General features: G+C 42.4%; 1 protein-coding gene across 1 annotated transcript; it reads left to right on the forward strand.

The window, feature by feature from the left end:
• The first annotated feature begins 4,585 nt into the window (after positions 1-4,585).
• Positions 4,586-18,549, forward strand: AKAP8L (A-kinase anchoring protein 8 like). The gene is made up of 12 exons (XM_075206965.1): positions 4,586-4,744; positions 8,365-8,503; positions 9,885-10,239; positions 10,472-10,586; positions 12,081-12,118; positions 12,344-12,395; positions 12,521-12,593; positions 12,673-12,814; positions 13,321-13,426; positions 14,435-14,565; positions 15,102-15,197; positions 17,688-18,549. The coding sequence occupies exons 1-12, from the start codon at positions 4,687-4,689 to the stop codon at positions 18,012-18,014; spliced, it is 1,632 nt and encodes a 543-aa protein (XP_075063066.1). The 5' UTR covers positions 4,586-4,686; the 3' UTR covers positions 18,015-18,549.
• The last annotated feature ends 7,558 nt before the right edge of the window (positions 18,550-26,107 follow it).

Raw genomic sequence — 26,107 nt, forward strand, 5'->3', positions numbered from 1 at the left:
AGGTATTAGACGTTTAACAGCAATGTATTTGTGCATTTATAATGGCATTGGCAGCTACCCAAGTTCAATGGATAGTCTTTTGCCCTATAAAGGCTAAAATGGCAACATTTATTAAACGATTGATTAAAGAGCAGCAGAATGCAAGCTTCTGTGGTGTTGAATAAAAATGATATAAAGCATTGGATATTGCTGAATACTGTTGGCAAAGGTCACAGCAGTGCTGAGGATCGACTTCATACCAAAAAACAAGGATATGTTAGGATCTACTAGGCTATCTGTTCAGCTGCTAGAGCCACTGCCGCCACTTTCAATTTACGTCACTGTTCATAGCCGTAGTGATATCCGTATTTAAAACGCCAATGCCTAACCCTAACGTCTAAATGAAATATTAAAGTCATCTGGTCCTGGCATTGGCGCTTTAAATACAAAGATATCCCTGCGGCTATTAACAGAGACATAAATTGAAAGTGCTGGCACGGACAGCAATTGCTCTGTAGCGGAAGGATGTTGAGGATCTACCCTGTTATTTTTTATTGTAAACCATCATTTTCTTTTTGTAGGCATTATTGAAATTGACTTTTTTTTTTTTGTAGGTATACACAATGTCGCTATTACCACCATTGTCAAATGGTACCCAACCCCCCCAATTCGCCCTCACCTAATTCTCTTTACTAACTGAAGATGACGTCTACACTCATCTTCTCGCCATAGAACCTGGCCCCTTGACCTGTTCCATCCCAACTTCTCTGCTCTCTTTCCGGCACTGCATGCTCACCTCTTCAGCCTGTCTTTCTCTACTGGCACATTTCTATTCTTAAAACATGCGCTCATCTCACCAAATCTAAAGAAACCATCTCTCAATCCACCCTCACTTTCGCCAACTAACTCTCTATTTTTCTCCCCCTCTTTGCCTCCATAGTAGAGTGATTAGTGTAGAACTGTCTCACTTTATCCACCCTGCAATCAGGCTTCTGCGCTTAACATTCCAGTGAAACTGCTCTCACAAAAGTGATCAACACCATCACCTCATACATCTCAAATCTAGCAACGAAATATTATTTCTTCCCTCTTAGATCTACATCGGACCTGCGACTTGTCTCTTCGCTGGTAATTACATCTCACTCCCGCCTACAAGACTTCTGCCGTACTGCTCCCCACTTATAGAATTCCCTACCACGCTCAATCAGACTTTTCCACAGCCTTCAGATCTTGAAGTTCTTGGAGATATACAATCCCAAGGTGGTTATTCCTGGAACTTCCATTTGATGGATACATTTCCAGATTTTCTACTAATTATAAAAGTTCTACATAATATTCAAGCATTAATGTTGGAGACAATAGTGATTCTGGTCTCCTGGACCATGGTTCTGTCTTCTCTGGTCAATGAAGTTGAAACCCCCTTGGCTTCTGCCCCAGTTACCATACTATCTTCAGCAAGGCTCCTTCCGACACCAAGAGCTGAAAAATCTCAATTTGAGGGCCTGAAATTTGAAAGGAAGGAAGAAAGATTCTACAAATTTCAGAATTTGGAAAAGGTTCTTCTGGTATGCAGGGCAATCCCTTACATCTACAATTATCCCATATTTGTGTTTTATCTAAAGGAGTTGATAAAGGCCTTCGATTAAGTTAAATTGCATATTTCTACTTCTAGTATACAGACATGTTGTCAAGAAGTTTATAAAAGCAGTGATAACAAACCACCTATTAAGCCTCGTATCCCTACACAGGCTTTGCCTTAACTTTTGGAATGCTTAGCAATAATTGTTTTCTAAGTGTGACAGGATGGACCTTCTATGCCACCCTGTCCATACTTAATGGTGACCGGCGCCCCTCTAACCACAGTAGGAGGGGCCTGCTGCCACCACTAGGCTTCTTCACCAGCATCAAGAACAGCTTTATTCTGGGTAACTCGTTGCTGGTGTAGACCCTTGCTGGGCGCCTCGACTGATACCCCTGACCTCTTCCTTTACATCAGGGTTGATGTGGCTAGTTCCCCCTGGCCTATCACACTGGCCAGAGCTGCACGGTAGTGGACAGAGTGTTGGTACTGGAATGCTGGGTCCCCACCTCACAAAAGACGGATAACTGATTAGATTTGGTCTAATTTACAGGCCACAGGAATTACAGCAGGTAAGTAGGCATCAACGCAGGATTTTGAAGCAATTATGTTTATTCGCTCATGTCCTAATAAGGACACTAGTTTGTGGTACTGGTGCTCTCCAGACGTACAGATGGAATAATGCTACATTACATGGTCAAACGGTCTGCTTTTTTTTACAAATGTACACAGCTACCCTGGCAGAAAGTAATCCAGCCTCCTGCCCCTCTAACCAATCCAGGTGCAACCTGCACATAAATCAGCCTGGAGGTGTTTAACACCTTTTTATGTTGCTGCTAGTGGCACAACAACATCTGAAGATTAATGCTGAATGTTTACCATGCAGATACTACATTTCCTCTAATCTTGCTTTTAACACAATTTAACTTGCAGAATTCACATTAATCTGCTCACTTGCATTTGTTACACACATAGGAAGTCTACCAGCAAGTGAAATGTGAAATGGTCTAATTAACATGTGATTACTTGTCTCCAGAAAGCTTCAAAAAACCACATCATCTCCACACATATGCTTATTTGGGATTTCCTATAGAAAAGTTATAAAACCCAAACATGACATACTGTCTCAGAAATCAATACCCTAGAAATCAGTACAATTCTAATACACCATATCAAAAATCAGTAAATTTGCAATGATATAAATTAGTGCACTGCTCTAATAATTTAAATTTATGTATACAATAAGTTATTTATAAGTGATCCAGTCACATTAAGCAATTATGGAATATCACAGTGGAATTTAACCCTGATGTTGCTAATCCTGGTGGTGAGAACCTCAGCCCAGAGAGTCTCTGAATTGCAGGCACTGACCTATATGTAACCTTTCATATAAACGAGTAGTTCTAATACCTGCTAAATGAATTCCCAATTCAACAGTGTCTAAAAAAGGCTATGTAGCCTCGTACTGAACCATTTCTTTATGGGTAGTAAAGCTAATTAAATCACTTTATCATTTGATCTGAGCTGATATTCCACATAGGATACAAGAGCACTCCGATAAAGCCATACCAGCTTCCTGGACAGCCATCTATAATGTATCTCCAGAGGTAATTTGTAAGGCTAATACCGGGGCATCTAAAAACACTTTTATACACCACTGCAAGGTTGCGGTATCCTATTAACAGTATCTTTTTAAGGAAAGAAAGTTCCTAAGGTGTTATAAATCAATTAAAACACATTTTAAATGGAAAAGGGTATTCTTATAAAATGCAATAAACCTGCGTTCTTCAGGGTTCTTCAAGGTCTACCATGACAGTTATAACAATGAAATGTATAGTGTCAGCAGCAAGGTGTCTCTGGAAAATATAGTTATTTTACAATGTTGTTAACTACAGGTAACTGAAGGCTTCCATGTTTCCTGTTTTTCTGATGCAATCTCCTTTTCTTTTCCTTCTATATTTAACTCACTTCTTTTCCCCTAAACAAGACTTGCGGTGCACTTGTATTAACTCGACAGTTGAAAGCCGGTTCCTAGTTCATGTTATTAGGGAAGGAAGTATGTTGGGGATTTTATGACTTGAGTAAACTTCAAGCCACCTCATACTTTCCACCTGTCCCAAATTGGACAGGAGAGTGCAGATTTGTGTGGTTTCTCACCACTGGCAGGAAGTTGGGGGTGTGAGCCATCCATAGTGCACAGCAGAGCGTTGGCGAACGTGTGCTGCAAACCTAGAGCCTCACAAGCGTTGGATGTACTATTGTGCACACACTGGCACTTTGTATAGGCTGGCACTATGCATTGGATGACTTTAAAAGTTTGAAGGTATAGCACGGTGGCTAAGTGGTTAGCACTTCTGCCTCACAGCACTGGGGTCATGAGTTCAATTCCTGACCATGGCCTTATCTGTGAGGAGTTTGTATGTTCTCCCCGTGTTTGCGTGGATTTCCTCCAGGTGCTCTGGTTTCCTCCCACACTCCAAAAACATACTGGTAGGTTAATTGGCTGCTATCAAAATTGATGTCTGTGTGTATGTTAGGGAATTCTCTGTACAGCGCTGCGGAATCAGTGGCGCTATATAAATAAATGGTGATGATGATAGTAACATGGGTGTCCTAGTTTTTAATTAAAAATACTAGGGCAAGCTAGGCTCCTAACAAGGGCTTCTATCTATTGTTGTCAAAAGTGGGTGTGAAAGGGGCCCACACCAGTAAGTTGCCTAGGGCCCCAGGCAGTCCTGATCTGACTGTGCCCTAATTACAGCACATTTGTCCTATGCACCAGCTGTCACACAGATCCCCACCTGAAGCTCTGTTCTGCTTTGAGCAGAGTGCGGGGAACAGCTGGGCAAAGGTCACGTGTCACCAGATCACATGATCTTCCAGACCACCGACGCTTTGTATGATTGGCAGCCGGGTCACAGGAAGACGTGTACGTGGGGGCGGAACTAACAAAGCAGTTTACGCCGGAAAAGGAGGGGGTTACTGCGAGCGAACTGCGACAGGAGCGGTTACCAATAGAACCCTCCAGAAGGCGGAGTAGCAGGGTTCTCGGCCAATAGCGTTGGCCTGGAGGCGGGATCAGTGCTGCAGTGGAAGCTGGGGGAAACAACGGACGCAGGTTCTCCGGAATGGACGGGAGACGAGGAGACCGATACCTGGGGAGAGACAGATATCCGGGAGGAGAAGGTACGGGGATAGATAACGGGTTATATACGTATACTACTGATGAGCATCCGTCACATCACACCAATATGTAATGTTACCATTACCGAACAGCCGGTCCAGCCAAGCAGATGGCTGAGGGACTTCTACCAAATGGTGTTTCATGGCATCGTGTGTGTGCAGCGCTTAGTAAAATGTTGGTGCTTTATAAAATACAATATATTGTGTGCACTGTCCTTGTGTATTGTATGCAGCCCCTAGTACCATACACAGTACAGTCAGGTGTAGTATATACTGTGCTCTCTCCCCAGCTTCTTCAGTACCTGTTACATTGTATTGTGATCACATCAAAACAACGAATAACATGCATATATTGATCTGTCTTTACAAGCTGACAACCTCCAATTAATAGGAGGCTGAAACTAGCTTCTTATTCAGCTCCAGCTTCTTATTGAGAGAAGCTGATTTTTAAAGGATTAAATCCATTTGGATCACTGATTTTACATCAAATTAACACTAAAGGGGGTCCCTTATACAAGATGCATTAGTATTTCGTTTGACCCAACAAGGTTATGGGCATGAAATCAGGGGGCGAAACGGGTAAAGTCATCATATTGTATCATTTTGAATAAGTAGCTGCAGTTTTTCAAGGGTTAGATGCCCTTGGGCCAGCAATTTGACAGTGGGAATCAACACAGGGTGGTCAGTTACATATAAAACATCTGTCTTTTGCCCGGGCCAATGCTGTTTTGGCCATACAATCCGGTGTCAGAGTGGGCACAGATATCATTTTGAATAAGTAGCTGCAGTTTTTCAAGGGTTAAATGCCGTTGGGCCACCAATTTGACAGCGGGAATCAACACAGTGCTCAATTAATTACGTTTACTGATAACAAAATACAAGGCTATCCGTCTGAAAAACGCAGAATGCTATGTTTAAAAAAAATAACCCCTCCGTATTGGAAAGCAAGTTTAGGAATGGCGCCGGAGTGTAAAAAAGCTTTTTCAGAACGACTTGGTGTATGCAAATAATAGTGGCTTATTTATTTCAGTCTTCTTTAAAAAAAAAAAAAAAAGGCTAATGTCTAAATTAAAAAAGCTTATTTTACCATATATGATTTTCAACAATGTGCTACTTCCATTTTATGGATGTCTTTCCAGACCGTTCCTCTGTCATGACAAGGAGCCCCAGCAGATCACAAAAGACTAAAACCCTTCTAAAACTACTCTAGAAACTGATTTGCAAAAAAAATGTTTATAATTGCTGTTATACTGCAGTATTAAACACTGCGATTGTCAAGGTATAACACTGGGTACACACTATTGCATTGTACTTCAGATGCAATTTCTCTAATGATTTTTACAACGACTGAAAGTCCCAATGATTATGCTGATTCATGTGTACTCACCTTCACGATTTACCTTCAGATCTGTGCTTCTCATCTGTCATAACCATCTACTGATCAGATCAAGACTCTGTACACTGTACAGATATCTGCCTATACTGCTGATTGTGAGTGCGTACACACTTCAACATTTGTCCAACATCGTTCTGTTGTTGATTGTGATTTTTAGGAAGTTTAGAAACCCAAATTAAACGATACAATGTTTTTTGGTATGATAAAACGTGATTGTGGGAGCGTTTAAACTTGCAAAACGGTCAGTGTGTACCCAACTTGAAACTTCACCTAATTTTTTTTTTTTTTTTTAGAAAATTAAGAGTTTGGACACATTATAAATACATCATAAAGTTCTACAGCGTGAATACTTTACCAAATATAATGTGTATTCAAAACTTCTAACAAGATGTCTAAATATCCAGTATCTTGTTCACAAAACTAACCTTGTGTTTCGAATTGGCAAACATCTAATTGTATTTGAAACTATGTTTCAAAGAGGGGAAACAATCTGACACTTTTTTGGGGCATATTCAATTCTCGGTGGAAACGCTGAGAATCTCGCGGTCCGCGCACAATTACCGTTATTACGGTAATCGTGCGTGGAAAAAACGTTAATACGGTAATTTTCTCGCTGGTTTACAGCTCGCAGCTCCCTGAGCCACGAGCTGAAATCCAGCTAACTATTACCGTATTAACGGTAATAGTTTTTCCGCCCCTTAGAGACAACTGCAATGTTAAACCTTGACAAGCATAGTGTTTAACAGCAGTTCTAAACAACATATATAAACTATTGCTTTTTTATCTACAAAGCAAATACTTTGTCTTTGACGAGCACATGTAAATTACATATGTTTACGATATTGGTTTATGCGTGCAAGTGAGCAATATGTTAATGCCTTACCATCTAACAATTTAAATATATGCTGCTGTTAATAAACTATGAAAAAAAGAACATAAAAGCCACACTAGTCAAATAATTTACAAAGTTGCATGCTATTAAAATAACAACCCTTGCTTAATAGCATAAAATAGCAAGAATGTACAGTTTATGCAGAAAGAAGTTGAATAGGACTATGGGCTCATATTCCATGTGACTCAAAACATTACATAATTTCTGTAGCAATAATAACAGCAAAAATATAGAATGATGTATTTTGCAGGCTTTGATTCTCATGTCTGGTTGTAGTCAAAAACAGATTCTCATAAAGGGGTATTCAATTGTCCGCGGGTTCGAGCGCGGAAAAACTAATACCGTTAATACGGTAATCTCTCGCTGGATTTGGAGCTGCGAGCTGAAATCCAGCGAGTAAATTACCGTATTAACGGTTTTTCCCGCGTAGGATTACCGTAATAACAGTAATCCTGCGCGGACCGCAGGATTTTCGGCAATCCCGCGGACAATTGAATATGCCCCATAGTATGCAAAGGCATAGGGCATAGTATAATATTTGATTAATTTGACATATATAAAAAATGTAACATTTATTATATAGCAATATACTCTACAGCCAGTTGGGTGATGGGTATAAATAACAACTGACTCCAGGGTTAATTAAATTGGACAAGTAAGATATATGGAATAAATTAAATGTAAATAGTCTTTCTTTCCCAGCCTGTCTTAAGCGCTCGCATGTAGGTTTAATTAATTCTTAGTAAACACACCCTTTTCATTATTTTTAATGTCATCTGTATTTGTAGAATAATTTTTAACCCCCAAAAATACAATTGAAAATTGAAGGTGGGATCTGTTGTACTTAAATATTAAGAATTAATATAATAAAGGTTTAATATTTTAATTTCGCCTATATCAGTGAATCGGAGTGCTTTAACCAAAAATATTCTGATCATTTAGTCAGTAATTAGCCTTGAGCTAATGTTGAAAGAGCTCTCCCTCTAACAACCAAATATAATGGTGAAATACTGACATGTACAGATTATTGGTAATAAAGGTTGATCCATTTCCGGAGCAGATAAATGTATTGCATAAATATATGTGCAAATTATGACTTTTATAATACCATCACTGCCCCCCACCCTTTTTTTTTATTATTTTGTTTATAATTCACAGAAAATAAGTTTGTGTTTACATTGTTTTTTTAAACCTCTTCTCTACTAAGTGTTTCTCCCCTTTCTCGTCTTGGCCACAGCTGCCTTACCTAATATAGTCATTTTAATGTTGATAGCTTTATTAAAACCCGTAAAAACACTTTAATTGAACAAACTATTTTCTTCTGTTCTCTTGAAGGATATGATTCGTATGATTACACATATGACTATGGTCCAGACCCGGCTAGCTCATGCGGTTTTGTTTCAGAATCATGGATGACTTCGCACACGATTCCACATAGGGATGGAGCAACACACATGGGATCTGCCAGAGATGGGTAAAAGGACCATATTTCACACTGTATAGAAACTGTGTCTTCATGTCGCAGACTATAGTGAGGGCGACTGTTAGTAAAGTAGTATAAATTAGTGCTGCTTTGCTAGAGCAGTAGAGAGAAAAAAAGAGATCTGAATTCAGGCTGCTGAAATAAAGCGCTCGACTGACCGATCATTATTTTCTAGCTATCTTTCAATTTGCAAAAATAAGTAATATAAGTTATTTAAATAATAACTCCTCTAAAGCATAAATGATCAGGTAATGCCCCTTCCCTTAACTATCAGGGGCCCAGTGATCGGGACCTGCAGGTTGTCTGTATATTGTGCGCTTGTTAATAAACCATAATCTACCGAATGAAGAGATTAACATATTCATACAATCCTAGACTGTTACAGGGGATTGATGCTTGTCTGCAACATTCCATTTATTTATTATCCATTTTTTATATGGCACCTATTATATAGTAAGCAGCGCCTTACAGAGAATATGTAATCATTCAAATCAGTCCCTGCCCCAGTAAAGCTTACAGTCTATGTTCTTTACTGCACAGACACACACCCTAGGGTTACTTTCGTCAGAAGCCAATTACCCTACCACTATGTCTTTGGATTATGGGAGAAAACCGGGTTCACCTGGAGGAAATCCACACAAACATGTGAAGGACATACAAACTACACACGGATATGACGCTGGTCAGAATCGAGCATATGAGCCCAGAGCTGCGAGGCACCATTGCTAACCACTGTGCCACATAGCTGCCCGCAGTCAGTTCGTGTTTGGAAGATCTATACTTTTTATAGTGCCATGTCTCGTAGGAGCTGTTTAGAACTTAGTTCTGCTTCACCTGCTTTCTTAAAGCTGCATTTCCCCAAGGAAACCTTTTTCCTAAGGTGGCCCCTTCTCTCAGCTGGAGCCCCGGTGGCTGCGCCTTACAGCCTTTTTTTACTTGGGCTCCTCCTTTTCTTTCACAGCTATGGCTGCAAGCAGCAAGTAGGTGGAAGGTTGGGTGAGCAAAAAGACCAGTCCTCCAACGATGGTGCCCCAAATGCCCAGGTTATTCTACCTCTGTAATTAAATGTATTACACCTTATTAACCCATCAGCGGTTGTTATGAAGTTTGAGTAGAGATGGGTAGTAGGGAACATTCACTTGATCATCAGAAAGATAAATTATTTAATATTTTTCAATTAGGGAAATTATTGTTCAATAAGGCATAAACTTCTGATTATAAATATTTTTTGTAAGGCAGTTGCTCCCTTTCTTGAAGAATTTATGTATGTAACATAACATGGCGTGATCCAAATATTGCTTTACCTCTAATAGAGATCACTTGAATAACTTCTGACCTTTTGTCCTTTCTCATTTTTCTCCAACACTTATAGTCCCTATGATAGGGCAGATCGGTCCAGATATGGATACTCTGAGCCAGACAGAGGATATGGAAGGATTGAACGGTCCAGATATGGATACTCTGACCAAGAGAGAGGATATGGGAGCCGGAGGGAGCAGAGTCCATCTCGCCCTGCGCAGCTGGGGTGGGGTGCTGGCTCAATGGGCGGTTTCAGGAGTAACCTTGGGTCCCATGAAGCAGGCAGGGGTGCACGCCGCCCAATGCCACTCCGCAATCCAGGAACTTTCCCGGAGATGGCTGGTTTCCAGGCACTGAGGGCATTCACTGACAACTCCTACTTCGGAGGAGGGTTCAAGCAGAGGAACAAAAAGAACTGGAAAGAAAGAGTAAGGACAAAAACTTGAACCCAGCATGGGCGATACATATGATTATTTACGTGTATTGATGTTGACACCACCTCACTCATAAAATTAATTTATGTAGCCCCTGTAATTCATATTCTTAAATATGAATAATATTATTCTTTAATATTATAAGGTGAACTGTACCGTACCACGTTCAACATGTTTAACTCTGTTTAATCAGGAATAATTTATTATTATATAATCTTCTTTTCAGACCGCCAAGAAAAAATTAGAGAGATTGAGAGATGGAGGAGCCCCACCAGAAAAGAAGTTACGGGAGAACTCTGAGGACAACGGTGCCAAGTCTGAAGAGTCGGAATCAGACGGAGGTGAGATGTCGGAGTGCAAAGCCAATAAATTCATAAAGGAATAGGACGTTCATCACTGAAAAACAATGGATAGACTATTTAATAATTATCCTCCACCCTGTTGTTGCCCCATCTCTACATGAGAATGAATGTCCATTGTTGTCAACTGTGGTTGTGTTATTGAATACAGGGCTGTTTGTTTCCGTGTTTACATAAGATAGGACAGGGTTTAGTTTGGGTAGTTCACCAACAGCTAGTTTATTAATATATCTTATGTAGGAGCAATTATTTCCTCTAAATTAGAAATCAAAATGTAATTAATTCACTAAAATTTTCTAAGTAATGGAGAAACAGCAAAATATTAAAATACAATTGTGTGTTAAGGGAAAAGTGAAAATACAAACAATAAAGAATAAAAATTGCCAGCTGAGTGTTAGTATAATATCCAATTGTTTATTATAATGGTAGTCCTAATCAATATATAGTTGAGGTGAAGATAGTCAGCCTTATGGTATGGTCAAGTTTCACGTGTGTGTAAATAATGATGTTTATCTTGGTTTTTAAGGAGAAATAACGACTATGGTTTTTATAATATATTTCTCGTTTCCTCCTTCATTAGCCTATTCAACGTGTGAGTTTTTCTGTGATACAGTCAATTATATCAAATAACAATCTAAAATGCCTTATTCTAGATTAATTCCCTATAATGTAATTTATTTTAGTGGTTATAATAAATCGTATATGTATTGAAGGTATAAGTATTTAGAAAGTATCCTACCCTTAGTCTAACAAATCACTGACTTAGGATGTGTTTCCAACAATGTTCGTTACCAGGTGATTATACAGTTCCTCTACTTCAGGCCTGTCCAACCTGCGGCCCTCCAGGTGTTGTGAAACTACAAGCCCCAGCATGCTTTGCTGGTAGACAACCAGTTGATGGCTGGAAGGTCGAGCTGGGACTTGTAGTTTCGCAACATCTGGAGGGCCACAGGTTGGACAGGCCTGCTCTACTTGTTTGTTCAAGCGAAATGTGGAAATAGGTTGTTGTACTATTCCCTTGCGGTTGCTATGCCGTGTTGTAAGGCTGCATCTAGTATATTCCCTCTCTTTATTGATACCTCTTAAATTTAAATCTAATGTGAACGCAAACACTCAGCGAGTATGCTAATGCACGTTTTGCTGGAACTTGCTTTATCAAGGCAAATAAATTCCAGTAAACCCTATTCTCTACCTCTATGTATTTGATAAGTTTAGTAGTAGCACCTCCCTACAAAAAATGCTGATCTAATGTCTTGTATAAATTAAGAGGAGCTTACAGCTTATTTTATGAGATCTGGTGCGGTTGTTTCTTTCCTTTCTCTCGTGTGTTTCCCTGTGCAGTTGTGTAGTAAATCTGATGTACACTAGAGGATTGTTGTTTCCTTTATCATTATTTATACCATTCTATTACAGTAATGTTCATGAGTAGTGGCACTAAAGGGGAACAAGGCTTAAACCAAATGTCTTTTATTCCAGATGGTGATGCTGATGGGGCAGGAAGGAGCATAAAAACTGTAAGTTACTTAGGTCATAGGCAGAGGTAGAAGTCTGTGGATGAGTAAGATGTTGGTTTAGTTTATGAAAGAATTGGACAGTTCTGCTCATGATGGATGGAAATACAGAAATGTGTTTGTGGTGCAAAATATTGTTATAATGTTATGAAAATCTTTCTGTCTGTACTCCCTGTAGGATTATGGACAGAAGACCTCTTCTAAAACAGTTAACATTTTGTCTTCCAGGACAAAGATGACAAAGAGGAAGAACGAGAGGAAACCAGCAAAGACAAAAAGGGTAATCTCTAGATCAGACCTTAGAACATGAAAACTAAGGACTGATAGACATCATTTTATGGATTAGCATAAGAGGATCCTGGATCTGTATGTTCTCTATGGTTCATTAATTCTGTCATTCTGCAGAACAGAAACAATCGTCTGTCAAAAAACATCCAGAGACACAGAGCAGGCGCGGGCGAGAGAGAATGGTTGACAGGTGTGTGACCTGGGTCCTTCAACAAAGCAGAGAGGGCTTTTCTATAAAATAATATCGCTGACCGTTGTTTGTCTTCCAGAATCCAGTTTGTCTGTTCTCTGTGCAAGTTCCGTACTTTCTATGATGAGGAGATGTCCAGTCACCTACAGAGTGATTTCCATAAGGAGCATTTTGACTACGTGGGGGGAAAACTCCCCAAACAATCAGCTGACTTCCTGCAGGTACACCTCCTGCATTTATATCACAGACAGCTGACTTCCTGCAGGTGCACCTCCTGCATTTATATAGCAGACAGCTGACTTCCTGCAGGTACACCTCCTGCATTTATATAACAGACAGCTGACTTCCTGCAGGTACACCTCCTGCATTTATATAACAGACAGCTGACTTCCTGCAGGTACACCTCCTGCATTTATATAACAGACAGCTGACTTCCTGCAGGTACACCTCCTGCATTTATATAGCAGACAGCTGACTTCCTGCAGGTGCACCTCCTGCATTTATATAGCAGACAGCTGACTTCCTGCAGGTACACCTCCTGCATTTATATAGCAGACAGCTGACTTCCTGCAGGTGCACCTCCTGCATTTATATAGCAGACAGCTGACTTCCTGCAGGTGCACCTCCTGCATTTATATAGCAGACAGCTGACTTCCTGCAGGTGCACCTCCTGCATTGACATATCAGCGTGTTCTAAACAGCCCTTTAATATCGACCTTGTCACCAGGAGTACGTGTTAGACAAGAGTAAGAAAACAGAGGAACGGCGTAAAACCACGAAAGACCTCAGCATGACAATCCAGCAAATTTACCGGGATCAGGACGTCACCCAGGGTATGACTGAGAGCTATCTCTCTTACAAACAAAACCTGTTAGTTCTTAAACAATAATAATAAAGATATGTCCGCAGCTTCTCTTGAAAGGGTCCTCAGCCACCAAATAGGACTTAATGTAATATAGAAGAGAGCGCATATAGTGTAGTATATTAAGTTGCAACAATCAGCTGAAATAATGCCAATAAATAGGCTTATCTGAATCCTGCCATTTTATTTCATTTATTTTTTTCCAATGATTCCAGGCACATGCATACTGCTGATGTGGAGGCAGACTCCTCTCAGTGTATTTCCTCCCATATGCAGAGCGGTACATATCCTATTTGCATGCAATATATAGTTTCTTAGACTAACTCGTTGTTGATGGATTAGTCATTGTGTCGATTGGTGCATGTAAAATTTTCCCTGATGTAATTGTGTTTCATGGCAACTTTCCATGACTGTAAAATGTTTGTGTAGGTACCTGTTGCAGGCAATGGTGACAAACCAATCCGCAGGAGGGGGTGTGGTCTGTTTCCTTTTTGACTTCCTATCTGTGTGCTGGGTAACAAAATACTTCACAAAAACATCGAAATTGCGGTCTTCATGATGAAGCAAGAAATCTCCTGGGGTTTTGCATTATATGGTGATTAAAATTCCATGCGTTAATTGGGCAACGGAGGAGTTATGCGTTTTTGTCTTGAAGCTGATTTCTGGGTAAAATTCACTGAAAGTGTATGACAAAGTCTCAGGAGTTGGGGTTCAAACCCTCAAAAACAGATTCAAGAGGGTCAAGTGTACTGTGTGATTTTGGGTTTAACGATCACAGGTTTTCAGAGGCCCAAAGAGGAATTTCGAAGAAGGGAGGCGGAGTCTTAATAGAAAGGCATCGCTTGTTTCGATAGGTGTCATAGCTATTCAATCTCGTGCTGGTATCATGCAAGATTTAGCCCACACACACACTTATAGGGTGAAAGAGAGGAGGCTTTATTATGAAAAAGCTAAGGCCTTATGTTTTTATCTCTTGTAGACTTAGGAATGGAGCATTTTGTGAAGAAAGTGGAAGCAGCTCATTGTGCTGCTTGTGACATGTTCATCCCCATGAACTTTACTGCCTTACAGCGACATGTCAAAACCCCCCTACACAACCAGAACCGCAGGGTGAGTACTGTGTAGAATGCGGGATTCTTCCTGTATTGGGGGCACTTGTGCTACTGGAAGCCATGGTTCCATGTTTGGAAACAGAATCTTTATCAGAGTGCCATTGACGGTACATCTGTGCTAAGCTGCCCACACATGGCCAATCCTGCCAGTTTTGGCACAAGCAATGGGACCAATAACATAACATGTTTGGCCACATGTAGAGCTGGATACTTCAGGTGTGAATGGCTCCTGTTATCATAGTATTAAGATTACTGCAAACACAGACTGATGGTGATCTGTATTCATTTATCCAAAATGCCTGATAATGAGCAGATTGAGTTTGATTATTATGGGGAATTGTGGTCATTTTCAGGCCAGCTGCCCAATGGCTAGCATTAGAGGTTGAGAGAAGACTGTTGCTCAGTGGAGGGGGAGAGTAGCCATGTGGGAGGTTCTCAGATGATGGATGGCAGGAAGTTTTACTTGTACCACATAGAAGCTCCTTACCCACCCTATATCTTCCTCACTCGCTATGTTTTCTCTTTCCACTCTAGAGCATGATGGAGAACTCTAAGAAGACTGCACTGGCCGTGGCAAGAAGTATTTTGAATAACAAATTTATCAGCCAGAAACTAGAAAGTTATATAAAGGTGATTGTCTGTTTGTTTTGACTGTGCAAAAGCAGATCCCAGAAAGCTGCTATAGTGGTGATGAATACTGTTCGTAAGGGTCCATTCCCATTTTTTTTTTATAATTCTATGTATAACATTGACCATTAGGGTCAATTTTGCATATCTAACCCTACTCCAATTTGTAGTCATTTGGCAGGTACTCTCTTTAGCAGTGTGTATCTAGCACTTACCTTTCAGTTTTCCCTGTACCGATGATATTCTGTCAGGATCATTCTCGGGGATGGTGGTAAATAAGCTCAGAAGATGACTGCAGACAACCGATGTCGCTCACCCCAACGTGGCTCCAGTGATGCTGGAAGAGATCCGGCAGAGGGGCCAAATCCGATCCAACTGCCAAATGGGACTCGGATTAATACCAGGATCGTACTGTGTGGGACAACTTTAGAAATGTCAGGGGGTTATATTTGCAAAACAGATCTTCTCCTTTAAGTACTTGTTTTTACCAAGAGGTAATGTTTGAGCAAAGCCTTAAAAGCATTTTACCCCTTGCAATGTCCATCTAGCATTTTCTAATTCAATTAAGCTACACAATGCTATAGATGTATTCAGAATAGAAAGATAACCACTGAAGAGTCATATAAAGGGCATTGCATGACATTCTTATAGGTTACAATCTGATATAGATGTAGTTGTTTAAATACACTTGTGGTCATTTGAATTCAAATGCTACATTTTTTTTTAAATTTCTTTTTAAATGTATGTTTTTGGTTTTTCAAAGAGGATAATAAAAGAAAGGTTTGGGGGTACAGAATATACATAGTAGATCTATTAGATAGTAGCAGGATCCATTTTTTGCAGATCTAAAGATCCTGAAATTCAATCCATGTGCCCATGTAGTGCTGAGCTTCCTATGAGGATCATGGATAATGTTAGTGATTTAGATGAGAGAGGCAGCGGTTTTACAGTTTGCAGCCAATTTCTATTTAGACGCGTTTAATATACGTTCATTAAGCTTGTGGGCATGTGTAAAGTTTTAGCTCTCTAATGTAATAAGAACGTGAATTTCTTTTCATAATTGGGTAATTAGGACATTCCCACCATGTGTAGGATATGGTGCCAGCATGACTGCAGGCATAGACTGGTAGATATAGGATATCCTCTAAAAAAGGATTTAGTAAGATTTTTCCATTCACATTTCAGATTTTGGTAACATTTTCTCTGATAGTTGACTATTCTTTGGAGTGTCCCATCTAATCTCATGTGGGTCTGTGTTAGGCCTGTTGAGGACAATCCGTAAGCAATAAATAATTGATATTAATGCCTTTTTGATGCAAATCTACAGAAGCAGAGTGATTCTAGCTGTGACAACAACAAAATAGTTTGATATGAGCTTATTGTTGTATTCAGGTGGAGCTGTTGCATGTATAGGGGAAAAACAGGCAGTGGGTAGGTGGAACCATGGCTGGATTTTGTTGAAGTTGAGGCAAGTTCAGAGCTGGGCTATGTCCATTAGGAATTTAAGTTACATTGAATCCAACTGGCAAAAGGTATTTTGGTATTTTGGTCTAGACCCAATATGTCCAGAGCGGAGTCATTTTGGAAAAATTGAAGAATAAAATGTAAGTGCTCTTTTATAACGGGCAGTGAAAAGGTTAGTGGGGGTGGGAAGTTCACCTGTCCTTAGCATTGAGCCACAGTAATGTGGAAGTAGAAAATAAGCCTAGTTAGTCCACCTCTATGTCAACCCATGTTCCAAGGGAAGGTGCAATATGCCACAGGACACATGGCGAGATATGTTTAGCCGCATAGTATTTGAAGGTCGGGAACGCCAAACTTGGTTATACCCTGCAAATTTTTCAAGACTACTGGGGGAACTCTGAGAGGGAGTGTCTAGAATAGGTACATCCTCTTTTTACAGCAGTGATGCATCTGATCCACCAGATCTATAGTTTATCCTATTTGAATAGGTCCTTTTTTTTTTTGTTTTTTTTTGTTCTTTTTATTGTCTACAGCAAAGATAAAAAATTGTCCAAGTCTAGTTGATTACAGGCTCTGGTCAGATCAATGCCCAAATACTTTTCAATTTTCATGTGGTTGCCAGCAGAATGACAAGAAGTGTTTTAAGAGGAAAGCTAACAGTTTTGATTGATTTCAAGTATTGATTTCCAAAATTTGAAGGCACACCATATATAGGGAGCTTATTTTGAATACAGAGGAGCTATATGTGAAGTGCAGCACCTGTAAGTAAAACATACCACATCTAGAGTTATCTTATGCTCTCAAGGGCCAGTTCTTATTCCCACAATGTTGGGGATTAAAACAGTTCTAGATACCAGCATATTATATTTCAAGGTTGTCTGTTCCTGTTAGATTGCAAATTTCATGACCCAGGGTCCTTTACCTTCAGTATTAATGTAATGTGTTATCCCAAGGGTCACAGAATATTGTGGGCCTATATACATATACTATTACAATGATATGTATTTCATTTTATCAATCATCTTCCAGGGTCAAAATCCTTTCGCAGAAGACTATGATGAGAATGCAAAAAGTGGCATTGCCACAGAACTAGCCCCAGAGGGCCAGGAATGTGTGAAAGAGGACTTGCCATCATCTAGTGCTTTATCCAGTTCAATAAATGATGAGAGCACACTGCCGGTTACCACATCTGATGAGCCTTGTGATGGAGAGAAGAAAGAGGAGGAAGTGACTCTGAGTGATAACTCTGAGAGTGCTCCTGACAGACAAGACAGCGAAGAGGTGAATGCTGAGAATCCCGTTGATGAGGAAGAAATTGCAGAGCAGACAGAGGAGGTTCCGTCCGATAGACAATAAAACCACAAAGACATGGAGGGTAGAAGCTTATTCCTCCACTGAAGACATCCAGAACAGGGTTGTTCCTGAACAGAAAATTACACATCCAAGAGCCATAGCAGCCCATCCATAAACCATGGGGCATACTCTGGCACATTCAGTGTACACTTTTGTTGGCAGAAGATAAAATACAATGTGTAAAACACATCCATAAACAATGTTCTGCTCAAGTTCAATAAAAAACAGTCAGTCTTCAAAAAAACACATTTGGAAAGTGATGTCCAACTCAAATATCATCAAGACTGTCTGTTTTGTTTTTTTTTCTTCCATCACCAGTAAAATGAAATAAATATTTTAAGTGTTGTTTTTCTTAGTAAATGTGTTTTTCCATTTAAGTATATTTTAATATAGTAACCTTTTCAGAGCAACAAAAGGAGGACTTGTTCATAAGGAGAATACATATGCATTCCATAGAGGTCAGGGTCTGTTTAATGAATGACTTGTCTTTCTCCAAAACAAATAAAATTGGTCTGTACAGAATGATCATACAAAGTAAGGCCTCATACCCGCTGGCGGTTATTTTATTTATTTTTGTTTATGATGTTAAGTACGACTGAAAAGGCATGTCTGTTGCATTTGACTTGTTACAAGGAAGCCTAGTGTCCTCCAATGACTTCCAAAACATTAGTAAACACAAGTGAATGAAACAATGCTTTTGTAAAAATGCAATGCAGTCAATCTACTAAAACAAATGTGAGTATTGCACTCTGCCCCTACAGTAAAGGTGTGTCTATACTCGCCTGCTTTCTCAATTGACACATCTGAAGGAGTGGATGAAAAGGGGATCAATTGCAGATTATTTGCAATATTTCTCTTTGAGTAGGCAGGGTCCTCGTATACCTCCTTACAACTTCTCTTGGGTGGAAGTCTATTGGGGAGCAGTCATGAAATGGGGGAACATTATTTTATTACATGGGGGAACTCTGACATTTTATTACTGGGCAAACACTTGTAGTGTATAGCTTGCACCGGCCATGTACATGCAGGGCTCAATTAACAATGCTGTACCAACTTCCACCTAGTCCCAGACATAGGTCAGCGGCATTCAACACAACAGGTAGGAACAATTTATTTTTAATGGGATATGTGAAAATATAATATGCATATGTCAATGGCCCGTCTGTATTAACATAGGGATCAGTTCCTTTTCTTGCAACAAAATTACCAAATTTCTCTTTCATCCGGTCTGGGGGACACTGCTTACCATGGGTGGTGGAGGGGAGCTTGGGAGTTGGCACCTAACTAGTTAAACTTTAGTACTGCTGACAGACCCCTCCCCTCTACAATCCCCCCGCCTCTTCCTGTTCAGTTTTTTTTTAGGTGCCCTGGAGTTGGGCAGTGTTTTTTAGTACTAGTGTAAATTTAAGAAATTTTCTTTTTTTTCTTTTATTGTTTCTATTTTTTCACAGGTGGCAGCGCTGGAGTGTGTTATACTATAAAGAACACACAGCAGGGCAGCGCAGGCATTCCCCTGTCAGCTGAGAGCCAGCGGCTCTCACTGACGGACTGGAGGAAAAGGAGATGGGTGCCTGATTGAGGAGTGACAAGCGGTCCCAGGGACCGCTGCACTCCTCTAGCCTCCCCGATAACCGGTGCTGCCATTACAGGCATAGAGCGCCGGTTATCGGATAGTGAAGACGCTGGCGGCCATCTTGGTTTTCGTCAGGCAGCGCTGAAAGGAGGAAGGGGGCCATACCAAGATTCCCCCCTCATACATAGGGGGGGGGGGAGGCGTCGGATATCTTCCGCTGCAGAGACCTCTGTCCTAGAGGTCTCCACTACTCTGCCATGCTTAAGGCAAGGTTTTTATTTGGAACCTTTTTGATAAGAATATCGCCAAAATGGAAGGGGGGGGGGGGAGCTAAAACATAGAGTTCCCCCCTCCTTGCTGAGAGAGAGATGGTCTTTCCCAAGGTTCTGGTGCCAGCAGAAGCCCGGGATGAGGAACAGAGCTGAGGGAGAAAGCACAGGACTGCTGTTGGACTTCTCCCCTTTGTGGCCCTTGGGCTAAGTATCAGCTTTAATTAAACACATTTCTGATGTTATAATACTGGGCTAGCAAGTTTACATTATAGTCTCCTAATAGCCTAAATATTTTATGGTGTTTAAATTTACAAGTACAACTTTTAAAAAATATATCAGTTGATTACTTGTTATTCACTCTGTTCCTTCCATACTTTATTCTCGCGCTCTCCTCTCTATCTGTTTATTCAGCTAGATTGATAATTTTGTCTGTGTGCTTGGTGTGCCTTCCTTTATAAAAATGACAGATAAGGGAAAGGGCCCTATAGCAAAATATTTCACATGTTCCAAATGTCATGTAAAATTACCTTGTGGCCAAAAGGACCCTTTGGCGCTCTGCACTGCATGCGAAGCAGGGGTTCCCACTGCGCAAACCCACCAGGTTACAGCCCCACCAACGGAGGAACCGGCCTGGGTGGCCTCCCTTACACAGTCGGTTCCCTCTTTAGCTCAGATGGTGTTTCAATAAAATCAGTTGCTATCTACTGTGGCAACTTCGGTGGCTAGTAATGCTAATACGCAGTTAGACCTCCCGGCTTCCTCAGGCTCTAGTGGTTTGAGTTTGCCGGGACATTCATCATTACAGACTGACCCAGCCCCTGTTGCTACAGATCCGGCATGGTCTACAGCCTTTATAAAGGGCTTGAACAAGCTTAACCAGTTGCTTGATTCCTCTAATATCCCGCCTGCTAAAAGAAAGAGGCCTAGATCTGTTAATCCCCTTATGGTCCTTTCAGACTCTGAGGAAGAGTCTGAGGAAGAGGGAGAAATTTATTCGGATCCTGACCAAGGTCATCCCTCGGAACAGGGAGAGTATCCTAAAAGCCAATTTATTAATGATTTGGTTTTAGCGGTAAGACAGGCGCTGGATCTCCCAGAGCCGGAGGATATTACTCCCAGAGACAGAAGTCTCTTTAAAAAGGCCAAAAGGAAGGCCAGCCGTTTTCCCCCTTCCGCAGAACTTAAAGATATTGCTGAAGGGGCATGGAAACAACCTGAGAAAAGGTTCTCTATCCCCAAAAGGTTCTCTTCCCTGTTACCCTTACAGGAGGAAGAAGTGGTTCGCTGGGAGAGTATTCACAAGGTAGACCGCTATTGCTCGCTTGGCAAAACATACTTTACTTCCAGCTCCTGGTTCAGCGTCCCTTCCGGACGCCAATGACCGCAAGGTTGAATCCCAGCTCAAATTCATATTTGCGGCTGCGGGTTCTGCCTTCAGACCTACGTTTGCCTCAGCCTGGGTGGCTAGAGCCATGGAGGCATAGGCAGACCAGCTGGCAGAGGCCTTACAGGGCTCCGAATTTCTTCCCCTAGCTTTGCATTTAAAGGAGGCTTCGGGGTATCTTTATGAGGCGGCCCAGAACTCAGCGGCGGTTTCCTCTTCCATTCAGGCGGCCTCTATTTCAGCAAGGAGGACGCTATGGCTGAAATCCTGGGAAGGTGATGCGGAATCAAAAAGGTCCGTTGAAACTATCCCCTTTTCTGCAGCAGGTTTGTTCGGCCCGGAATTAGATACCCTTATTTCCCAGGCAACGGGGGGCAAGAGCACTTCCTTGCCAGTATATTCTAACAGGAGCCGCGCCCCGAGGGGCAGCTTCTTCCGTCAGCCCTTTAGTGGGACCTCCTTCCATAGGGGACAATCTTTTAGAGGCAGACAATCAAATTCCCGAGGCTCCTCTACCAGGGGGAGGTCCTCGTTTGCAACTAAGCGCCAGGCCTCCAAGACCCAGGAGAAGCCTGCGTCCTGACGACCACCCTGTACCGCAGGGGGCGCCAGTGGGGGGACATCTGTCTCTGTTTCAGGAACAGTGGGCAGCGTCTTCCCAAGATCCTTGGATTCGGGGAATAATTTCAGAAGGGTACAGGATAGACCTACTGGGCCCGGCTCCACAGCGCTTCTTCCAGACCCCGCTACCCCAAGATCCATCAAGAAGACAGGCTATACAGGATTGTGTCGCTTCTCTTCTGCTTCAGAAGGTCATCTGCAGAGTTCCAGATTGCCAGAGAGGGAGGGGTTTTTATTCCAACCTGTTTCTAGTCAAGAAGCCGGACGGCTCCTTTCGTCCCATCCTAAACTTAAAGGGCCTCAATGTTCACTTAAGGGTGGACAGATTTCGGATGGAATCTCTAAGGTCAGTAATAAACGGCCTAGAGAAGGATCAGTTCATGGCGTCCATAGATATAAAGGACGCATACCTCCACGTTCCCATTTGGATCCACCATCAATCCCTTCTCAGATTCTCGGTGGGATCATTCCACTACCAGTTTTGGGCCCTCCCCTTCGGCCTCTCTACAGCGCCAAGGGTCTTCACGAACATTATGTCGATAATGGCAGCATGTCTTCACCTGCAGGGAGTTCAGGTCGTTCCTTATTTGGACGACCTACTCATCAAGGCTTCCACAGAGAATTGCCTACGTCATCACTTATCCCTCACCCTGGCGGTTCTCGAGGGCCACGGATGGCTGATAAATTCAAAAAAATCCCAGATGGTTCCGTGTCAGCGCATGGTTTTCCTGGGACTCATCATGGACACCAGCAAATAAAGGGTGTTTCTCCCAGAAGAGAAGATCAGCTCTATTCAGACTGTAACTACTTAGGTTTTGTCTTCTCCCAGCCCCTCAATGCACTTGTGCATGAGGCTACTCGGAAAGATGGTGGCCTCCTTCGAGACCATTCCCTTCGGTCGAGCCCATTCGCAATGTTTCCAGTGGGATCTATTGTCAAAGTGGTCAGGATCACACCTACACCTGGAACTTCAGAAGATCTCTCTATCTCAGAGGGCGAGAGAATCTCTTCAGTGGTGGCTGTTTTCAGGATCACATGAATGTGGGCAGATCCTTCGCACCATGGTCGTGGATCATAGCCACGACGGACGCCAGCCTGAAAGGCTGTGGGGCGGTAATCCTGCACCTCCGACTCCAGGGACGTTGGTCGGTTCAGGAATCAACCCTATCAATAAATGTATTGGAATTGAATGCCATTCTCTTGGCCCTCCGAGGAGCACAGTCCCTTCTTCAGGGCCACCCGGTCAGAATTCAGTCCGACAATGCCACGGCCGTGGCATATGTCAACAGACAAGGAGGAACCAGGAGTGCAGCGGCTATGGATATTGCAGCCCAAATATTGGTTTGGGCAGAGGAATATGTTCCGGCAATATCAGCAGTTTTCATTCCAGGAATAGAAAACTGGGAGGCGGACTATCTAAGTCGAAACCAGATGATGCCGGGGGAGTGGTCACTCCACCCGGAAGTCTTCCAGTCTCTGGTTCACAAGTGGGATCTTCCGGACATAGACCTCATGGCCTCCAGACACAACAGGAAAGTTCACAGGTTTTGCGCAAGGCCAAGAGATCCCTTAGCGCTGGCAGTGGATGTCATGACAATGTCATGGGAATTCAAAATGGGATACCTGTTTCCTCCGATTCCCATGCTTTCTCGCGTCCTCAGACGAGTACGGCAGGGCCTTCTGCCAGTAATTCTAGTAGCTCCCTCTTGGCCGCGCCAAGTATGGTACGCAGACATAATATCTATGGCGGAAGGACCGGGAATCCGCCTTCTGTATCGAGACGACCTTCTTCTGCAGGGTCCATTCCATTACCAGAATTTACCTCAGCTCAATTTAACGGCATGGCTGTTGAAGCCAGCCTCTGGAGGGCTAGAGGTTTTTCTTCCACTGTAGTACACACAATGATGCGAGCTAGGAAGCCAGTTTCATCTCCCATCTATCACCGGATTTGGAAGGACTACATTAGATGGTGCGAAAATAGGACGTGCCACTCTTCCTCCTTTCGTCTCCCTCGTCTGTTAGCTTTCCTTCAGGATGGCCTGGAAGCAGGCCTTAGATTAGGTTCCCTAAAGGTCCAGGTATCGGCACTTTCAGTATTTTTCCACATGAAATTAGCTGATTTGCCAGATATTAGGACTTTTTTACAGGGAGTCTTGCATATTCAGCCTCCCTATGTTCCTCCTACAGCTCCATGGGATCTCAACATGGTACTGGATACTCTCAAGGGGCCTCCTTTTGAGCCATTGAGCAGTGCAGATTTAAAGTGGTTGAAAAAGGACCATCAGCTCGTAGAGTTTCAGAATTAGGAGCCCTGTCCTGTCTGGAACCATATTTGGTTTTCCATGAGGACAGAGCGGTGTTAAGGACCCTTCCTTCTTTTGTCCCAAAAGTAGTTTTGGCTTTTCATCTTAACCAGGAAATTGTAGTTCCGATTTTTTTCATCTTCTTCCCATGCGGATCAACAATCTATGGAAAAGTTAGATGTGGTTAGAGCTCTCTGCATTTATGTTAAAAGAACTTCCCAGATTAGACGTACTGACTCTCTGTTTGTCCTTTATGACGCTAATAAGAGAGGCTGGCCAGCCTCAAAACAATCCATCGCAAGATGGATTACATCTACCATCAGATAAGCATATATAAAGGCTAACCGTCCTGTGCCGGAGAGACTTACAGCCCATTCCACCAGATCGGTAGGGGCTTCGTGGGCAGCAAGGAATGGAGTTTCTGCAGACCAGCTTTGCAGGGCAGCCACCTGGTCCTCTGTCCACACCTTTACAAAATTTTATCAGTTTAATGTTTTTGCATCAGCTGATGCAGATTTCGCTCGTAATGCTTTACGAGCGGGATTTTCAGAGTAGTCCTACCCTTAGGGGGCTGCTTTAGAACGTCCCCATGGTAAGCAGTGTCCCCCAGACTGGATGAAAGAGAAAAGAGGATTTATATACTTACGTTAAATCCGTTTCTCTGATTCCGTCTGGGGGACACTGCGATCCCTCCCTTCTGTTTTTCTTCTGTGTGCTCTTGTTTGACTGCCCTTTTTATCCTTGGGCTTTTTTAAAACTAACTGAACAGGAAGAGGCAGGGGGATTGTAGAGGGGAGAGGTCTGTCAGCAGTACTGAAGTTTAACTAGTTAGGTGCCAACTCCCAAGCTCCCCTCCACAACCCGTGGTAAGCAGAGTCCCCCAGACGGAATCAGAGAAACGGATTTAACGTAAGTACATAAATCCTCTTTTTTCAGTGGAGATTATGCCCTGGTGCCACTGACAGGTAACTTTGACTTTTTGTATTTTGAAATCTGCTCAAATGTATGAACACTTGGAAGAGAGAATAGTTATATATAACAAATCTTATACATTCCCCTTTGGCCATTTGAGGTGTTAGGAGGTATGAAAATGACCAACAACTGATAATCACATTCTCACACATTAACTGCACAGTTTGTATCAATAAAAATCATATTTTGCTCTCTGTATGGGGTGGTGGTCTCATGGCTGCCCTATGTATTGTTTGGCGGTCGCAAGGTTGCCCTCTATTGTGTGGCTGTGACGGGTGCTATGTGTTGTGTGTTAGGAACTCCCAAGCCAGTACAGTGAAACTCGGGAACTACTCTGAAGGCCCGGTGCTGCGGGCCGACCGAGGGTCGAGTAATGTATACTGACTTAAAGGAGTACCCAGGAGTGGAGTGATTGGCGGGCTGTAGTTAAGAAGAATCCTAGGTCAAAGGGTCACAAGCAAAGATGACGACAGAGTGCCAGCGGTAAACTAAATCCTTAATCAGCCCTGATTGACTGATCTACAACAGCCTTGCACTGCTGACTCAAATTCTCCCTATGCGCATGCGCCCGGCTGTTTGATAGCGCGCCGGGTGCGGCTCCCCTGCGTCCCGGTTGTTGCCCAGGCAACCGGGACGCTGAAACCGGAAGTGATGCCCCGGATGCCATAGCAACAGACGGGGCGTCCCCAGAGAACCAGGAAGAGTCGCGGCGGCGCCCGCGGCCGCCGTGATCTCTAACAGTACCCCCCCCCCCCCCTTGAGGAGTGGTCAAGGGACCCCGATTTCCAGGTGTAGAAGGAAATCTCTTAAAAAATTCCCTAAGGAGTTTCTCAGCGTGGAGACGCTTCTGCGGTATCCAAGATCGCTCCTCAGGGCCATAACCCTTCCAATGTACGAGGAATTGAACTCGACCTTGAACTTTCCTTGAGTCAAGGATTTTTTCAATAATATATTCGTGGTCTCCGTTCACC

The sequence above is a fragment of the Mixophyes fleayi genome, chromosome 4 (genome assembly GCF_038048845.1).
Source record: "Mixophyes fleayi isolate aMixFle1 chromosome 4, aMixFle1.hap1, whole genome shotgun sequence".
Taxonomy (NCBI): domain Eukaryota; kingdom Metazoa; phylum Chordata; class Amphibia; order Anura; family Limnodynastidae; genus Mixophyes; species Mixophyes fleayi.